General features: G+C 39.3%; 1 protein-coding gene across 5 annotated transcripts; it reads left to right on the top strand.

Annotated features, from left to right (window-relative positions):
• Window positions 1-1006: 1006 nt before the first annotated feature.
• LOC115674627 (villin-3) lies at window positions 1007-14755 on the top strand. Of its 5 annotated transcripts, XM_056302717.1 has the most exons (25): window positions 1055-1148; window positions 3081-3093; window positions 3175-3280; window positions 3488-3587; window positions 3808-3876; window positions 3964-4200; window positions 4305-4482; window positions 4670-4802; window positions 5679-5838; window positions 5914-6064; window positions 6151-6251; window positions 6340-6498; window positions 7250-7318; window positions 7406-7474; window positions 7589-7726; window positions 8267-8395; window positions 9741-9888; window positions 10008-10018; window positions 10347-10487; window positions 10564-10689; window positions 12781-12843; window positions 13130-13234; window positions 13467-13722; window positions 13952-14115; window positions 14211-14755. In XM_056302717.1, the coding sequence occupies exons 3-25, from the start codon at window positions 3225-3227 to the stop codon at window positions 14322-14324; spliced, it is 2877 nt and encodes a 958-aa protein (XP_056158692.1). In that variant the 5' UTR covers window positions 1055-1148; window positions 3081-3093; window positions 3175-3224; the 3' UTR covers window positions 14325-14755. The 5 variants fall into 5 exon arrangements, with proteins under 5 accessions (XP_056158693.1, XP_056158691.1, XP_056158690.1 ...); XM_056302718.1 differs by lacking the exon at window positions 3081-3093 and having other exon boundaries at window positions 1007-1148; XM_056302716.1 differs by lacking the exon at window positions 3081-3093 and having other exon boundaries at window positions 1019-1148; window positions 3149-3280.
• Window positions 14756-16201: the final 1446 nt, after the last annotated feature.

Genomic DNA, 16201 nt, shown 5'->3' with positions numbered 1-16201 from the left:
AAAGCGAGAGAAAGTAAAGAGAGGGTCATAGAGGTGGGTTGAGTCCAAGTAAGTCATTAATTCATTTATCACTCATATTATTTTTATATTTACAATATTTACTAAATATAATGAACCCATATAACAACCATGTCTATCATATATGGGTTAAGAATTATGTTTGTGACCCGTTTTGACAATTTCCATATCGCAACCCTATTTGTCGTGCTATAATCAGGAAGTCTTTCTAGATAAGGTAGGCCTAAATTGATCAAACATTCTCTCGCAATGTGACTCGAGCTTATAAATGTCATGAAAGGTAGCGAGACATTTTATCATCTTTTGGGGTCGAAAGACATTTTATCATTCGGTTACTGCACTTATTGACGAGGCAGGCACACATTTAGGGAGGGCCTCAAAATACGCAGATGCTTATTGACGAGGCAGGCACACATTTAGGGAGGGCCTCAAAATACGCAGATTATGAAGTTCCACGTTAAATCAACATGATAATACAACAAATCAAAATAATATGGATTATCCGAAAAATCTCTATCGATCACATGAGAAAGGCAATATCCATTGAAGTTCCACGTCAAATCAATGAGTAAAAAACGGCTTACACCACCGTTCCGTACAGTTGGCTCTATTAGCTTTAGGCCGATCCTACATGTGTTGGAGTGAATTTCCGCCCAATAAACCCACTCACTCGTCTTCAAAGGAAAAAATTAGAGATAAATATGGAAAGGAAAAAAAAAACGAAATAAATCGAAATCTAATTTCCGGTCAGCATCGTCATCCATCAGCAGCAAAGCAGAGAAGGGAAGCCAGAGCTTCCACAAACCCCACCATGGCCGGTGCCATCTTCTCACCGGATCTCTTCCTTAAATAACCTCTCTCTCTCTCTCTCTCTTCCCTTCGATAATCATTTTCGTTCCTTCTCCCTTCGCCCTTTTCGCCTCTGAACTGCCAAATCTCGGAAGTTTCGAAAAGCAAGCAAGGAGAGAGACAGAGAGAGAGAAGAAGAAGAAGCACGGAAGCTCGAGAGCTCGCTCGCTCGACGGACCGCACTGCCCGCGACGTCTCCGGCTCCATCTCCTTTCAGCTACCGCACATCTCCCTGGTCGCTTCGCCTCGTGGTCCGAGAGGCAAGAACCGAGCGCCGCCAGGTAAAACTCTCTCGAGCTTCCCTTTCTCCGCGATCATCGGTCCCTTCCCCGACGTTCCGATGAGCTCCGCTCGCGGTTGCGGATCCTCTGTTTCCCTGATCGCAACTCGGAACCGATGCCGTGCTTCGTTTCCGTTCTCTTCCGTTGCGAGCGTTGGATGGGTTCCGACTGGCGAGCGAGCTTCGCTTCTTTTGATGTTCGGTGCTGATTCTGGTTGTTCCTTGATTGTGGTGTCGGTTCTGGCTCGAGCTCTGATCGGGTAGCTCGGCAGAGAATTCTGGACGCGTTGTTTTGTTTGTCCCCGGCCGTGCGATCGTCCCTTTCGCGGATATGAATTCTGGCTGAAATGCGCTGGACTTTGGAAATGTAGAATTGGGCACGTGATTGGTAGGCTTCAATGCGGCTTGTGTAGGTGAATCTGGCAGTAATCTGTTCTTGAGCATTTCGCTCTCTTCTTATGCCTGGCGGCTGCATTAGGTTCTGTTAATTTCTTTGGATATCGTGCGGTGTAAATAAGCTGCCACTTGATGGGGTCCGGTGGTTTTAGTGTCAGTTCCTCATGGCTGCAATCTATATAAGCCGAACTGATCTGAGCTGGGAATGCTTGCCTTTCTGGCTACTAAAAAGTTAGTGAGTAAATGTTGGTGGTTGAGAATTCTAGTGTTCCTGGTCATGTGACACATCCGATATTGGGATAGATATTTGATTAACAGGCAAATAACTGCTATTAGAAGAAGACTCTAGCATTCGCATATTATGACTGCTTATAAGAGCTTTCATATTGGATAAAGTGAGCCCAATTTGCGGAGAATAGAAGTTTACTAAGTTCTCGAGTGAAGGTCATCTGAAACTTGTGGGGGTTTGTGATCATTCACGAGGTTTTGTATCATTTTTATCTTTTATTTTTAAAAGAACATCAAAACTCAACTGCTTTTATGCTTGCATGAGGTGGAAAAAGGGAAACGGCAAACTAAAGCCTGTAATGCATCGGAGAACTAGAGAAATTGAGGAAATTCGCAACTTTAAGTATCTATTGAGTTTGGCATCTACAAGTCAAAAGCAAAGATACAGGTATTATCTCCATTTGAGTGACGATCACCGCAGAAGGTAGTGAAGAAGTATATGGGATGAGGAACCAGAAAGGTTTCCTCTCTTTAAACCAATAGGGAAATAAGCAAGATGAGACGTTCAGGCTCCGGTGAGAGCAATAGAATAATTAATCCATGTCCTAGATAGTACATGTTGTCTTTGCGAAAGACAATTAGAGAGTCATGCGACCTGATGTTTGGTCATAAAAGTTAGTCTGCAAATGACATAAGCTGGATTAAGATTAAACAGAGCACATATGTCATTCTTTGTTGCAACTGGGTTGCTTAAGTAGCAAAGCAGATCTAAAGACCCACAGTTCTATCCTATAGACCCCTTGAACAATCCTTTCTATCTTATAACTGCCTAGCAAACAACTCTACATGACACAATCAGTCAAAAAACTATGTTCCAAAAATATTCTGCCCGTGTTTGATTCTCTTCTATTCTGTGCTCTAAATTAATCTTGAAAATCTGGTGGACAAGATATCCGAAAGTGACATACTCCCCAATGATGTTGTCTTTCGTGACATAAAGGTGCTTCCAAGTGCAATAATTTAGTAAATGCTTACATGTTATGGACCTTTATTGCTCTGAATGTAATGCAGATCACAGATGGGGAAAGACCTCGTCAATTCGAGGCCACAAATCTAAATTATGGTTTTTGCCTTTCTGTCTTTGGCTAAACAAGTAGACTTAGTCAAGAAGCACACGTAGCCTAAGGTTTCATCTATATTATCAATCTTTGGCATCTTTGTCGTTCCTTTTACTGGTTTATAGTCATAGTTGGCAGTCTATTTAAGCTTCAGTGGCACTGGCCATGTACTTTTCTGAATTGTGCTACAGCTGTTCTTGATAGGTACTTTAGCCCCCAATTCTCTTACAGTTCACGAGTGACTGTTCTGCTTTAACAGTGGTTTCCTGTGAATCTCAATACCAGAATCCTGAGGTTTCTGACTCTGCTGACAAAGATACGAAGGATTTTGCAAGATGTCTAGCCCTGCAAAAGTTTTAGATCCTGCTTTCCAATCAGTTGGTCAGAGAGTGTATCCTTTTGATAGAAGAATTAACTTTATATTTACTTGACTTTATCTTCTTCTTCTTTTTTCGAAATCTCTGAGCTTTAAATCTACCTGACTTTATTTTGTTTTTCAAGATCTTTGATGTGGCCCTTGGCATAAAAATCGAAGTTCATTTTATCGTTTATTTATGCTGCTTTTGATCTTAAGCTTGTTAACCCTAATAGCTTTAAGTGGGACTGAGATTTGGCGAATTGAGGATTTTCAGCCAGTAGCCTTGCCAAAATCTGAGTATGGTAAATTCTACATGGGGGATTCTTACATTGTTCTACAGGTATGCCATGTTCCTCCACATTCTGTTGAGGGGGATAAAAGTAATCAAGAATATGAACACATGTACACACTCACGCCAAAGTGCGCAAGCACACATAGACATGGGAGAAAAATTCTCTCCCTTTTTCTTTTGTGGGATAATGAAATTGGAAGTTCAGTAGCTTCTTTGGAAGAACCAGAAGATACTTATGTTTGCAAATTTTATCCTATTTTGTACTCAGACTACGTCTGGCAAGGGTGGTGCTTATCTATATGACATACACTTCTGGATTGGAAAAGACACGAGTCAGGTACATTGTAGAGCCTTCTCTTGTTTAAGATCTTCAACTTGCCTTAACTGTATGAGGTATACCTGTAATTACGAATTCTCTTCATAGGATGAAGCTGGAACAGCTGCCATAAAAACTGTCGAACTAGATGCGGTTCTAGGTGGTCGTGCTGTGCAGCACAGGGAACTCCAAGGTCATGAATCTGACAAATTCTTGTCTTATTTCAAACCTTGTATTATACCATTGGAAGGAGGTGTAGCATCTGGATTTAAAAAACCTGAGGAAGAAGAGTTTGAAACTCGTTTATATGTTTGTAAAGGAAAAAGAGCCGTGAGGTTGAAGCAGGTTAGTGAACTTTTGACATATTCTCAATTTTTGCTGCAGCAAGCTATTTTGGACGTGATAAGCTTTAATCAACTGAGTACAGTTACTTAACTTTACTTGTGCAGGTCCCTTTTGCTCGATCCTCGTTAAATCACGATGATGTATTCATCCTGGATACTCAGAATAAGATTTATCAGTTCAATGGCACAAATTCCAATATCCAGGAAAGGGCAAAGGCCTTGGAAGTGATTCAATTTTTTAAGGAAAAGTATCATGAGGGGAAGTGTGACGTTGCCATTGTTGGTAAGAGTGCATTTAGTTATGATGACCTTCTGCTTGTTTTTGGCGGTTTTTTTTTTTTTTTTTTGTATTTTTATGAAAGCAATGGATGTTAAATTTATGATTTTGTGATAGAATCGCAATAAGGAATTTTACACTGCCATCATGTGATCTCCCTTCTCATGTATGCACGTTTTATTTACCATGATAGAGGATGGGAAGTTAGATACAGAGTCAGACTCTGGTGAGTTCTGGGTTCTCTTTGGTGGCTTTGCTCCAATTGGCAAGAAGGTGGCTAGTGATGATGATGTTATTCCAGGAACAACTCCAGCTAAGCTCTATAGGTATGTCCCTTTTTTATATGGGGAAATGGGAATAAATACAGCACAATTAGTTGAGGGGCACAGTGCCTCTTTTTTCAATATCCCCCATATTGATTTCAAGTGTTCATAAGGATACTGATACCTTCAAGAAAACTGATCTACAAGTTTGCAGATGCTTTTGTGTATGCCTTGCATTTGGATATAGTTAAGACATGAGATTTCACATACTTCCCTTCTCCTGGTTTACCAGCATGTTGTTGAGGATAGTGGTCAAATAGTGAAATCAACCCAATCCCGTCGACCCCATTCTGCTTCTTTCCACCATTAGATAACCCTGGTTCATGTTGTTCTATGAGGAGGAACTTGAAATGCACAGCTCGTAGAGTAGAAGATTAATGAGTGGATCAGCATCTGTGCGTTCATCTGTGAGTTCTGAAGGACTTACTCCTTCAAGGGCAACATAGTGAAGAGGAAAGATCTGCTAAAGTTTTTGACAGTCTAAACAATTGACCAGTGACTGAAGATTGGTTCCTACGAACTTTTCTTGATGACGTCCTTACTTGTCATAGCTTTATTTGCCTCCTCTGCTAAAAAATGCTTAGTGGGTATACTAGTCAAATGCCACCTTACCTGTTCTTTTTACATTCTATTTAATCCTTTCTATAAAAGTTTATTTTTTTTTTTTTTTTTTTTTTTTTTTTTTAATTTTTTTTTTTTTTTTTTTTTTTTTTTTTCCCCCTTTTTTTTTTTTTTTTTTATTTATAATATAATCAAACCTTGTGTAGCAATTGTTTTTCGTTGTTGAGTTTCTTAAGTATGTCCAAGAGAGCTGGCCATCTGATTACTTTCTACTGACAATTATGTACATTTACCATCTTGTATGGTTTCTCTTGGTAGCTTCATTGACGGTGATGTGAAGGCTGTTGAAGGTGAACTATCTAAAAGCATTCTGGAAAACAACAAATGCTACATGCTCGATTGTGGTTCTGAAATTTTTGTGTGGGTTGGCCGTGTAACAACGGTGGATGAGAGAAAAACTTCCAGCCAAGTGGCTGAGGTAGATCTGTAGTCTATGGAGCTTAATCTTCACGATGTAGAGGTTACATGTGCTCATTTTCAAACTTATATTCAGGGTTTTGTCGCTAGCCAAAACACACCAAAGTCAACACGCGTAACCAGGGTCATCCAAGGTTATGAAACACAGGCATTTAAGTCCAAGTTTGATTCTTGGCCGGCTGGATCCACTGCTCCAGGTGCTGAGGAGGGCAGAGGGAAAGTAGCAGGTGTCACTTCTCCTTCAAAATTTGTCGTCTTATTTTCGAATGCTTTCTTTCTTATAATTACTGAAAGACAATTCATGTTTTGCTAGCTTTGCTGAAGCAACAAGGTATCGGTGTGAAGGGAATGGCAAAAAGTGCTCCTGTCAATGAGGAAGTCCCACCTTTGCTTGAAGGAGGTGGAAAAATGGAGGTATAGTGGATGTTTCCCTTTGCTAATTTATTAATGAGGCTGATTGAGGTGACATCTCTCTAAATACACTTCATTAACCATAACGCAGGTGTGGCGTATAAATGGCAGCGCTAAGACGCCATTGCCTAAAGAGGATGTTGGGAAATTCTATAGCGGAGATTGCTACATTGTTCTTTATACCTACCATTCAGGGGACAGGAAAGAGGATTACTTTTTGTGCTGTTGGATTGGAAAGGATAGTATTGAGGTAATTGATGTCTTGGCAAGTTGTGCTGAGCAAGTTAATGCACTTATATGTTTAAATACCAAAATAGGGATGTTTTACGTGAGAAAATATTGTGTTGCTGTTGCTTCCTTTCACAAATGAGATACCTATGGGGATATAAGTTAGCTATGGTCATCTGGGAATCTGGATTTCACTGTATATGAAGATGGAGGAAGGAGTAAAATAATTGGATAACAAAGGAGTGATGACACAAAAATTTGTAGATAACTATTAATGAATCTCTAGTTGTCTAGGTATAGATGAATGCAAAAAAATAGATGCTGTAGTCCCTCTTTTATGCAATTCCATTGAATAGTGCAAAGGATGATGATGGAGGATCTATTACCCAAATTGTTCTCAGATGCTAGAGTTCCAATAGTAGATGCTAACATGCTGTTTCTTCATAAAAGAGTGAGTTGCACAAGTTATCCACACAAATTGGGTCTCTGTGATCTTTGCTTTTATTGTCTGTTGAGTAGTAGTAGCGTTCTGGCTTTGCTTTGAAGGTTAGTATTTATCACTAATTCTAAGTGTACAGTCCTTTATCCATCCTTTCTTCTTATATTATAATTTTCTTGGACTTGTGGAATTCATAAGTTATGTTCTGTTGATTAAGATACAAATTCACACGTGCTGGTCCAATCTTTCAATTTCAGCTTTGAAACAACTTGTTTGGCTGGATGTTCCATATTTGATGCAAGAATATTAACAAAGATATAATTTTCTTATGTAGGAGGACCAAAAAATGGCTGCTCGTTTGGCTAACACAGTGTCCAACTCGTTGAAAGGGAGACCTGTTCAAGTACATCTTTCCTTAGTCAACTTGAAACTTAAAATTTCTATTTAAGAAATTGTTCTCTAGCATTCTGTTTAATATATGCTTTTGCAGGGTCGTATATTGCAAGGTAAAGAGCCACCTCAATTCATTGCACTTTTTCAGCCAATGGTAGTCCTTAAGGTATCCTTTTGTCTTTTGTGTAATAATATTGTCACTTCTGCAATGAAATGCATATATTGAATTAAATGATTTAAAAGTTTAAATTGCTATTTTTTTAATCTGATTCTTCTTCAGGGAGGTTTGAGCTCGGGTTACAAAAAGTTTATTGCAGAGAAAGGTTTGACAGATGAAACTTATACACAAGAAAGTATTGCTCTCATTAGGGTTTCCGGTACTGCCATTCACAACAGTAAAGCTGTCCAAGTTGATGCGGTAAGTGTTGTTGAGTACCTTTTGACGTATGATTCATAATTGTCCATGTGATCCATGTCACTTAAACAGCTACTTTTTCTTCTCATGCATGAATATCTTGCTTATATTATTTACTCTTTCGAAGTTGTGGAGTGTGCAATATGATAGTAGGTGGACTCTGTTCAAAAGGTGAAAGGGTTAGGTAGTTTTTAGTTGAAGTTATTATCAGTTGGATCCTTGTTATCATTATACCTACCATGACACCTTGTAACATACCGTCGGTGGATTATGGTTACCTGCTTTGGGATTTCTATATTGGAAATCCAAACTAGGGATTGATTCCTGTACTTACTGTCTTCCTCATACGATCATACGAATTGTTAATGTTCTTCATTCTGGGAGTAACCTTTGGTGGCAAACATTTCCTTATCCAAATGGCAAACTGTCATTATAAGACGCCAGTAGTTCTCACTCATGACGTTAGCCTTAAACATGGAGATCATGATTTCAAATGCAATCATCTTCCTTTGCTATGCTAACTGCAAAGTACACAATGAATAGGTGGCAACATCATTGGATTCTGCTGAGTGTTTTCTTCTTCAATCTGGATCTTCAGTTTTCACATGGCATGGCAATCAGAGCACTTTTGAGCACCAGCAGCTTGCTGCAAAAGTTGCAGAGCTTTTGAAGGTACTATCTGCTTTCATTTTCTGGTATTTTCTTATTTTAGGATAACTGCCGCTGTTTGAAAACATACCTAGTGTTGAGTGATTTGTGCGTGCTTGTTCTTGAGTGAATGCATGGAGATTGTGAAGTCATAATATCAAACCAAAGAAAGGGAAAAGAAACAAGAAAAGACTTACTTAACCAAGATCATGGGGTCACATTGTTAAAAATCCTCTCTGCAATGAAAGGCTGAGGATTAATAAAATGTGGCCTTTTTATGGACGCAGCATTGTGGGAACATTTAATACGAGGAAATTAAATGTTCATCTCATGAGGTACCCTATGTAACTGGTCCCTTACCGTGCCTAGAGGGTGTAAAACTGGTCTTGCATCCGAGAAAGAGATATGTCAGAAAAAATAAGCATAACATATCCATTTTAATTAGGGTTAATACCACGAAAAACCCCAAATTGGTACACTTGTGACCAATTTAGCCCAAACTAATTTTTTTACCCTAAAAAACCTCAAACTGGTACACTTGTGACAAAATTTACCGTTTGTTAAATTATATTAATACCGCGAAAAACTATAAATTGGTACACCTGTAACAAACGAAGGTGTAAAACCCTAAGCTGGTACACCCGTCAACTGCCACGTGTCATCAAATTCAGAAATTTGACGGTAAAATTTAACGAAAACTAAATTGGTGTTCCGGTTTTGGGTTTTTGGCGGTCAAAAAATTAGTTTGAGGTAAATTTATCACAGGTATACCAGTTAGGGGTTTTTCGTGGTTATGCTTTTGAAAAAAGGGAAACTATTTTCTGTTAATTAAAAGTGGTCTTTATTCTCTCTCCACTTTCTTCATCACCAACCATGCTACTAACAAGGGACTTCAAAGACCATCGTAGAAGTTTCTTCATCCAAGGACTTTCATATGTCCAAATGTGACCATTCTCGTAGTTAGGGCCTTCGTTCCAACCTCGTTACCTATTTATGCTGGAAAAGGTCCTGTCGGATCTGATGAAGCTGTATTATTTTCTCAAAAAGACAAGCTGCTGACACTATGATGGAAGCTAGTCTCACTAAAATTTCAGAACCTGAGTTTGTATCCTGTTACTTTGTTCTTTCCTTTCCTATTAATGGTAATTAAACTTTATGTTTCAATGTGTGTGTGTGGGTGAGGTGTCTAGGGAGAGGGAGATGGAGTTGTGTCACACAACCCTTAGTACTTAATGCCTCAGCTAGTTGGAGAATTATTTATGTGAGTTTTGAAACCAACTAAGCTGTGCATAAATGTTTTATATTGCCTCATTCTGGTTCAGTTACGTGATATTTTTGTTTGATATATGATTTTTGTGTCAAAGTGCAGCCTGGGGTTGCTTTGAAACATGCAAAAGAGGGTACAGAGAGCTCACCCTTCTGGTTTGCACTTGGAGGGAAACAAAATTACACTGGTAACAAGATTTCCCAGGAGACTGTCAGGGACCCCCACTTGTTCACATATTCACTTAATAAAGGTGCGGATATTGACCAAAGAATGTCCTTTTTATTTTTTTCTCATCGTCAACTGCAGATCTTCCATACAATTGGCTAAATTCTGACTTCTCTTTTTTCCTTTTTCTCATGGATCCCACAGGAAAGTTTGAGGTGAGTTCCAGCTGATCTTGGGAACTAATTTTGAGTTTGTTTGGAGTGGCTCTCACTTTTCACTTTTTCAAATATTGTGACACACACACTGACTTTTTTTTTTTTAATCTTAAATGTCTGAAATGTTCTTCAACCAAAAAAAAATGTTTGAAATTTTCAAAATATACAAGTGTTGACACGTGTTCCGCATAAAATTTTTGCATAATTTTTATAATTTAAAAATATTTTGGGTATTGGCAGAAAAGTAAAAGAAAAGTTCCTTCTGAATTTTCAGAAATCCCCACAAACAAACACATGTCGCCATATTTCTTATGATTCTTCTTTGTAGGTTGAGGAAGTACACAACTTTTCACAAGATGATTTGTTAACCGAGGATATCATGATACTGGATACACATGCTGAAGTGTTTGTTTGGGTTGGTCAGTCTGTGGACTCGAAAGAAAAGCAGAGTGCTTTCGAAGTTGGTCAGGTATGCCCACTTAGTTAAATAATGTCTTCAGTTCTCTTTGTTGTTCACTGAGCTCACTTTTGGCTGTTCTTTACAGAAATACATTGACATGGCCGTATCTCTAGAGAATTTGTCTCCAGATGTACCGCTCTACAAAGTTACAGAAGGAAATGAGCCATCCTTTTTCACAGTATACTTTTCGTGGGACTCTGCAAAAGCAACAGTATGTGTTTCAAAAATGGGCAATGTCTTTTCACTTTTGCCTCGATTTCCACTTATTTGACTATACCCTCTTGCATTCAACATTATTACTGAAAGTAAATAAATGCAAATGCATTTTGTTAATTTCTGCAAGTACATTTTGTTTTTCCACCTTGTTTTTGCATCCAAAGCTGCATAATGTCCATTCACATAGTTAGCACCAAGAGGCAAAGTATGTCGAGTTTCTGAAGCTTATAATTTTGAGCGAGTTATCTGAAAATCTTATCTTGAAATGAAGATGCTAAAGAAACTCTTTTAGCAAATATCAATCCAGTTTCAACTTATTTTTTATGAATGAATAGTGAAATTCCGAGGTAGCTGGTGAAATATAAATTGTCTCTATAATGGAAGACCAGGATTAACACATGCAGTATGGCCGTATTAGAAGAGACAGAATAAACATTCATAAATTGTTTCTCTTGGAACCCTGTTTTGCCCGAAAATATGTCAGCTGAGACTGGCAACAGCAATGACTGTTGAAGCTGAGTCCTCATATTGAATCATCAGTTTCTTTTCCTTGGTTACACTGAAGACTTTCTTGAGACTATGTCAGATGAAATATAATGCTCCTGTTGTTTGTGTGAGAGAGCTTACGATGTGAAACAAACCCCTAAACATATGGACCAGCATCCACAGTCTACACAGGTAATTTGTAGAGCTCTTAGGGCCAAGGCAGCTTTGGTAGAGCTGAGGTAAAGGTGATGCTTATTCCTGTGGGAATGTCATTGAAATAGATGCTAAAGTTGCTTCTTTCCCATGTTTTATTACTATGGTTATATCTTTCATTACCCAACTTAGGTAAAATCCACCTGTCATTACTGAATTCTGGTGCAGTTTCAATCACGTTTGTGAGTTGTGATTTTAATTGTTAACCAACCAATACATTGAACTTTTATGACTTAGACATTGATGCATGCTAACCATTTTCCAACCAATTTTTCATCGAAAATCTGATGTGGCTTCCTATGCTTCTCACCAAGAGGATGCCGCCTGACACACATGAGAAAACATCACACGCTATTTACTAGTGGGATTTTAAAGTGATTGTTATTGAGTATTGTTAGAACATTTAAATAATAAACCACGTCTTTATCTAACAGCTTAAGCTTTTAGAACAGTTGGCAGTGGTCCTACAAAATCTCACATGATATCAGAGCTGGAGGTCCTGAGTTCAAATCTTTGATTGCCCCATTTGTCTCCTCAATTAAATATATCCACGCTTAGTACTAGGCAAAAAGACTAGACTAAGCGTGAGGAAGGGTGTTAGAACATTTAAATAATAAATCATGTCTTCATCTAACAGCTTAAGTTTTTAGAACAATTGGCAGTAGTTCCACAAAATCTCACAAGTATCTTAGAGGCACTTGTTAAACTCCAGTTCAATGATTACTGGTGAAATTAACCTACTTCATATTAGGAGACCCATTCCTTGCTTAGGGACTGATGCATCAATTGAAGGATTCTTCTTATATTGCATGGTTTCTGTCTTCTTATTAATGGTTAAGAACACTCATGTAGCTGCTGAATCAAAGTGAGCTGCATAGTCTTTTTGTGCTTGCTCAATAGTTGTTGAGGTTTTTTTCGATTCTTTTAGCGGATGAATCAAGTAGTAAATTCAGTGGTTAGTGAGTGGAAGCTTCAGAATACTGAATATGTCTATTGGAGGATAAATATATTATCATGGAGTTGCCATATTTGCCTGTGCCGACTGGGCTGCTTAGTGTGTCTTGATGATAGATTCGCTCGATGCGAAGCATCAAGTTTTCATTCATTTGCTTCAGAGCAGCTTCTATTTAGTTGTTATTCTTACGTAATCGTCATCTTCATCATGCGTATGCCTTTTCTGTACACTTAGTAATATGGTGAAATTATGGCATACAAAAATACTAGTTCTGACCCCAAAAAAAAATCCTGTTATACTTTTCCCTCCATCCTTCTTATTCCGTAAGGTTTTCAATGGATGAGAAACACATTATCCTGACCATGGATCTAGAGATTCACTCTAAAATTGACTATTATCTTTTCGCTGTTAATGTTTTTCCAAACAATGCAGGTTCAAGGAAACTCATTCCAGAAAAAGTTGGCATTACTTCTGGGGATAGGCCATTCTGCAGAGGTAAAACGGCTTGACTTTGAATTTCTGCGGGTGTGAATTAATTCCTCAGCCATCTGCACTGAAGATTACACTGTTGAAATAGCCCAAACCATGTTTGTGATCATTATGCACCCAGTTATGTAACTCTTGATTGGGCCCATTGTTCACCTTTATAGTCTCAGTCTGCAAACATCTCGCACGGTATTCGACTCTTAGGATGTGCTTCGCTCGGACGATTATGTCTTGCACCAACATACTTCAGTAATCATTGCTATTTTGATGGCTGTATACTTGTCTGTCATTGTAGAACCAGGATAGATCAAATGGGAGTCGAGGAGGACCAACCCAGAGAGCTTCAGCTTTGGCAGCCTTGTCCTCGGCATTTAACGCAACTCCTGGCAAATCATCTTCAGTAAGATTGCTATTCTGGCAGTAGCTTCACCTCAGGAGTGTGAAATGAAACCTTCCTTGTATTTAAATTGTTCTTCTTCTCAAGTGTTATTTCATGCTCATAAATTTTGTCTGATTATGAATAGTTTGAAATTTGAAGTTCATGGGATATGAGTGTCTTCGCTATTTTTATAGTTGAAGAGTCAAAGTTCATCTTGAGAATGCAGCTTTTTGATTTGTACGGAAATTTGTAGGGTGAGGACAAATCCAATGGGTCAAATCAAGGTAGCGCAAGGCAGAGAGCAGAAGCTTTAGCTGCATTATCCTCTGCATTCAATCAATCATCTGAGATAAAGACCTCCGCTTCTAGGCCATCTCCGGCAGGTCAGGGTTCACAGCGAGCTGCTGCTGTAGCTGCCCTATCTTCGGTTCTTTCAGCTGAAAAGCAGAAGTCGCCAGATACCTCTCCCACTCAAGCGAGTGGAACTCCTGCAGAAAGCAGCTCTCCCGGTAATAATTCACAATCATCATTTTTGTATAGGCTAATTACTATCTCGATAGGATTTAGCATTATGTTCGAGTCTTTTGCTTGCTCTAAACGTGACCTGGCCAAATTCTCTCTGTTATCTGCCTGAATTGCTACTTCTCTCTCTCTCTCTGTTATCTGCCTGAATTGCTACTTTCTCTCTCTCTCTCTCTCTCTCTCTCTCTCTCTCTAAAGCTTACACCGTATGTGCAGTTGGAAATCCCCTTTTTGAAACAGAATGGAACGATTCAGAACCAAAGCAGGAATTGGAGCAGGATGAGAATGATAATGGAGGTAGCGGAGCGATATTCACCTATGAACAACTGAAGGCTAAATCCGACCATCCCGTGACTGGAATTGATTTTAAAAGGAGAGAGGTAAGTTGCTATTTGACTCCCTTAATACCGACAGGTTTCCCCGCTTCTCGGTTCCCAATCGAAATTTCATATTCACTCTACACAACTCTTTTTAGGCCTACCTGTGCGATGAAGAGTTTCAGACCGTGTTGGGGATGACAAAAGAAGAATTTTACAAATTGCCAAAGTGGAAGCAAGATATGCAGAAGAAGAAGGTCGATTTATTTTAGGGGCTGCATTATCCACGGACTTCTTCCTATGCTCCTTTTTTCCTTGGCTACTCACGGTTCGGTGTGGAGTCACGTCGGACAAGCAGGCGTGGGGTTTGTTTCGTCTATCATTTTTCGCGCGTTGATGAATGTGTAGTTTCTAGCGAGAATCAAGTTTGCGTTTGCCGCTTGTTAGGAAGGACGGTCTCTTCTTTCTTCCTCCTAGAAGGTTCTGCCTCGCATTTTTTCAAGCTCCCTTTTTCTAAGGACTGTGACAAAGGTCAAATTCTTTTGTATGGTCGAGCATAGTTCATTTTTTTTCGGGTCTCCCCTTTTCCCTTTTATTTCTTTTTCCTCTCGACTCTTACCGGACGAACTTGTGAAAGGAATGTACATGTATTGCATTTGATCTCGACTTAATGTATAATATGGCGATTGGTTTTCTATCTGTACTCGGATCCATGTCCTATTCGGATTCTTCTTCTCTTCCTCGTCACGCTCACTCAACTCGGTCATTGAAAGTAAGATGCATGGAGCTATGCTTTCAAGCTTAACAACTTTGTACGACATAAAGATAACTTTCGTGCATTCTTTCTTCTTCTTTTTTTATCAAGAATCGCTCTTTTTATCCAAATGTAACTTTCTATGAAATAAAGATGAAGGAATTGCTCGGATAAGTGCCTACAGCTTTAAGGTCAAAGTTATTCGCGATCGAGGTAACTTCATTTCAATCGAACTCTCAAAACCTCAAAAAGTTCACGACCAGCGAGCCGCGAATCTAGGAAAGGCATTCCCACCCCCAAATTCGCGCCAATCGCGAAGACATCCTTCAGCTCGGAACACATGATTATGCAGGGCCCTTTTTAGGTAGTCATCATCAGACCAGAGAGCCACCATCATTTAAGGTTAAAAGTCGCAATAGACTTAACTTGTGAACCCCCCCAATTGGACAAAAAAAAAATAACAAATATACGCTAATCATTCGCGACCCCACTGAACCTTTTTCTTGCTCGCCTGCCTTTACATTCGGTCCTTAAGAGAGAGAGAGAAATCCTTCTCTTTCAAGCGAATCGAATATCCTCTTCCTCCTCGCGATAAAGCCTCTCCGTCAATCAGCAAGCTCCGAACCACTCACGCCCCAGCCAGAAAGCCTTATCCAAAGTTATCGCCAACCCTAATAAATTGCGATGATTGGCCGGTTACGTTTCTCAATTGGACGCCAAAGCGTGCATTATTTCTTGGGTCCCCCCCACAGCTTACGCTCTCGCTCTAATCATGTCGGTCCGTCTTGTTACCAACTTAAGCACCATAGATATTAAGATTATAGAGTGCTTTTTGCACGTTAAGTGACAACCTATTATCTTCTTCCCCACATTGACAGACAGACAGAGACAGACGGCGACAGAGACCGAGAGTAAAAACTTCACGTAGATCTATTAATATAATTCCGGCTTCTCTCGGTTGGATATAGTATAGGAGACGGGTGGGTGGTGCATGATGTGATCTCTTACGATACGACCGCACAAAGATTTAAACAATGGCCTGAGCAATTAATGTTCTTGAGCTGGAGATTAAGTCTATATAGATAGGTTCACATGATCCGCCACGCGGACGTAATATGACCGATTTGCAAAACCTAGCATCACATGCAATCCGTGCGAATATATGCCCTTTCTTTTGGTGGGGGGCCCAAAGAAATTATGTGCCTATGCCTGCTACTTGAAGAACCTCCTCATTTGGACATTGCTCAATAAAGTATTTGTGAAAGCGACCACCTTTCATGATCCATTGTCCCCGCTAATTGGAATTTAAAAAACTACGTCACTGGATTGATTAGCGAAGATTTCTAATTGATGAGGAAGTATATCCACATTCTTGTGTTATGTTGGGCTCTTCAC

Source organism: Syzygium oleosum, unplaced genomic scaffold (genome assembly GCF_021117445.2).
Source record: "Syzygium oleosum isolate NSW1041296 unplaced genomic scaffold, Sole_v2.1 Sole_v2.25, whole genome shotgun sequence".
Lineage (NCBI taxonomy): Eukaryota > Viridiplantae > Streptophyta > Magnoliopsida > Myrtales > Myrtaceae > Syzygium > Syzygium oleosum.
The sequence above is the reverse complement of the archived record's forward strand: the minus strand, read 5'-3'. Positions and strand labels throughout refer to the sequence as shown.

Excerpts from the sequence above, each read along its gene's own strand:
- LOC115674627 (XM_056302718.1), top strand. The coding sequence starts at position 3,225 with ATGTCTAGCCCTGCAAAAGTTTTAGATCCTGCTTTCCAATCAGTTGGT. Across the intron at positions 7,727-8,266 it reads AAGCTGTCCAAGTTGATGCG|GTGGCAACATCATTGGATTC; the intron begins GTAAGTGTTGTT and ends CACAATGAATAG. Across the intron at positions 12,844-13,129 it reads GGATAGGCCATTCTGCAGAG|AACCAGGATAGATCAAATGG; the intron begins GTAAAACGGCTT and ends CTGTCATTGTAG.